This window comes from Gavialis gangeticus, unplaced genomic scaffold (genome assembly GCF_001723915.1).
Source record: "Gavialis gangeticus isolate Ggan-Ray unplaced genomic scaffold, GavGan_comp1, whole genome shotgun sequence".
In the NCBI taxonomy this organism is placed as follows: domain Eukaryota; kingdom Metazoa; phylum Chordata; order Crocodylia; family Gavialidae; genus Gavialis; species Gavialis gangeticus.
In genome coordinates, this window is record NW_017729034.1 from 88782840 (window position 1) to 88786162 (window position 3323).

General features: G+C 35.4%; 1 protein-coding gene across 4 annotated transcripts in view; it reads right to left on the bottom strand.

The window, feature by feature from the left end:
* The window catches only part of ADGRG6 (adhesion G protein-coupled receptor G6), a 204163-nt gene that overhangs the window by 19225 nt on the left and 181615 nt on the right, over positions 1-3323 (bottom strand). For all 4 annotated transcript variants that reach the window (XM_019527071.1, XM_019527073.1, XM_019527070.1 and 1 more), the window contains 2 exons: positions 1398-1525; positions 282-550 (listed from right to left, as the gene is read on the bottom strand). In XM_019527071.1, coding sequence (XP_019382616.1) covers positions 282-550; positions 1398-1525 — 397 coding nt within the window. The remainder of the gene's footprint in view (positions 1-281; positions 551-1397; positions 1526-3323) is intronic.

Below are 3323 nucleotides of genomic sequence, written 5' to 3' on the forward strand. Positions count from 1 at the left end.
TTCCCCTCTCCTCCTTTTTTTTTTTTTTTGCATGGGTTTATTTGACCTCTGGATATCCAAGGGTCAAAAAAAACCTCCCATGCTGCTACTTTGCAGCACACTGAACAGCTGAATGTGCAGTATGTGGTGCTGCAGATGTGTCTACAGTGCTACATACCACACAACTGTGCTCATTTGGATGCAGCCTATGAGTTTGATCACTGCACTTCTGATGGCACAAATAACACACAATAATAATTTAGTACCTATATACTATACGAAATATATCCTTTTGAACTTACCCCAGCCAATGATGCAAAATTTCAGTATGTATCGCCGAATGTAGGTGTTGAATACTTTTACTAGAGCAATGTACATGTGAACAGCTTCCAGTCCCATCCATGTAAATGTGGCCAGAAGGAAAAAATGCAGGAGGGCAGCGATGGCAATGCACAGACCATCTATGTTGAATGATGCAATCCAACCATCAAGCAAGAAGGACAGATTAAGAAAGAGCAGGGCTGTGCTCAAATTCATTAAGATTTTAGAGGGATAATCTCTTCGTAGCTTCCTAGAGAGACAAACACACAGACATATAATTTGCAACAGCTGTGGTTAGTAATTTATAAAAGAAATAAGGATAAGGAACAAAGGTCTCTTATTGGCAACAAGCTGATATGGCAATACAGCATGGTGGCATGTACATTAACAGACTATTGTTGAAGTCCTCTTTTAATTTGTTAGGGGACAATCCACATCCATTCCTGAGTGGCGGCAGGTGGTCATTAACAAATAATCTTACTGCACTTATTCTAGGCATATAATTAATTATTAAAACCTTTTTGAATAAATTTAAGAACAAGACATCAGACTTCTAGCTGATATTCATATTTCATTGAATATCAGATACAAATTAAAGGAAACAATGAAGTACCAAACAAGAACTTACTTCTGTTTATTTTTAAAAAACCCTTTAATTAGTTTAGTAGGACATAGCATCATTCTCTGTTGTTTGAAAAAGTCTGAGCAGCTTCAAAATCAAATATATTTCCTTCCAACTAGTGCACAATACACTGTGTGTATTGAGGACCTCACCAGCAAATTATACTCTCTTTCGACCACAATGTTATACTATAGACAGCTTGCAGTAATTGAAGTACTTGTGTGTAAAATCTATTCTCTGGCAAGCCATCCTGTCCTGTTACCATTATTGTGTGGCTGGCAGCTAAAACAACGTCATTATAATTCCTCTTTTCACTTTCCCAAAAATTATACCAAAATCTCCTAAACATCCTGTCATTTCAGTGGGATTGTTCTTGAAACTGCTGCATAGTTCACAAATCTTCATTTCATTTCCTCTTCCATTTCATTCAGAATAGTTCTAGCATGCACAAATTCTTGAAAGCATAAATACTTACTCGAAAGCAATGTATGTCAGAAGAGTTGCAGCTGAAAATATGGCAGATATTCCACAACCAATGTAGGTGATGAAGGTGAGGACTTTGGTATTTTGTGAATCTATTTTTGAAGCTGTTCCCTGGAGGTCCTACATGGAAAAACACACATTCCATAAAACTCCATCTAATGAACTTGATACAGTTTCTTGGTATTAAGTTAAGTAAAAACTCAAAAAACCCCACTTTGGCAGTATCTATACATCCCTAACATTAAGGTCATGTTTACTGGGTATATTTAGTCTACAGTCACACCTTTGACTTCCTTCCCACAACCCTGGAAAACAGTGCAGTGAGTATTGTAGTAGATGGCATCATCAGATGCACATAGATCTCTCCTACTCATATTATTTCTATGCCCAGATTTCAAATAGCCTCTTTGTGAGAAAAATCTACTGTTTGTAATTCCTCATTTTCTTGACACCTTTAACTTCAGGAGGCTCCTTTCTTTTACAAATGTTCAAACTGAATGTACTACTGATAATTGCACTTAATATGTGATCATGTTGGAGAATGGTTATGGTTCTTCTAGCAATACCTCCATTCAACACCAATTGCTAAGGATGTGGTAGAGGCATCTATGAAACAAATATTTCACTCACACCTTTGCTACCCTATTGACTTCTAACTGTGTTGTGTGGGTGAAACCAAGGGCAAAATGTTGCTCTGTGGCTTAGTAATCTGTTTTGACCTATAAAATAAGACTTATAAATAATGCTGGTAAAATTGTGACAAAGGCAACAATTCAACAGAAAAATTGGAAGTGAAATGGGAACATTTTGGGGATATTTTTCCTGTTTTTAGTCCAGCCCTGATTGCCACATAGTACTGTCTCAGAATAACTGCCAATGTCATTTCCTTTTCTAAGTACAAGAAAACACTGCAATTTTTTTGGATCTGTATCACTCTGCAATAAATGTTAGCAAAAAGTACCATTTAATGGTGACTGTCACATGGTCACTGCTGTTATCTGATGGGTTTTCTTGCAAAAATATCCAGCAAAACAATTCTATTTAAACTTTAAAAATACTGCATCCTTCACTGTCAAATGTAGGAATGTCTTATAGTCAATTTCCATATGTATATGTTATATACTTGTGAAGCATGTTGCTTAAATCAAGAGATTATTCTCTGAAGTTAGGCAAATATCTCTATGGAAATTCAAATAGGAATAGCAAAAACAAAAAAATAATTAGAAAGGTTAAAAGTATGTAAAAATGGCCCTTTGGCACACGGCCAAATTTCAGAAAACTTCCTTCTCACTTCCTAATGTCACAGAGGCATTCAGAGTAAGAGAAGGAGCTTATTGAACATATCCCAAAGAAAGCTCCTTTTTTCCCTTTAAGCATAAGCAATGAAACTTGAATAAAATTAGCTTAGAAAAGGACAAAAAAGGCTTATGACATTTTTTTCGCATTTAAATTCAAGCATGATGTGAAGAAAGCAACTGTATAACAGGACTTATGGAAGCCAAAGTTGAAACTGTATGACTTCCTTGCACTATAAGTTATTCTGCAAGGAAAAGATTTTCCTGTTTCCCTCACTCCATCTCTTGGTATTTGAAATATTTATAGCTTTCTTTTATTATATTTTTAAAACCCATTTAAACTAGTTAAATCAAAACACATGTACCTGTCTTCACAGCAAACGTTCTGCCTGGAAAAATGTTTCTGAAGCCAAATAATATTAATGTTAAAGTGAAAGCCAGGGTACAGTGTATGCTAAAGGTTTGGGAACCCAGAAAAGGTTGTTGTTTTTGAAAAAAACACTAGTCTTCAGGAAAAGACTGCAATTTCATACTTTTCCTTCTCATATTTTTTCTTTCAGTAACATTTGGCTTGATTTACACAGCAGTACACAGTTACAATAGATTTATTCCAATATCTCTTT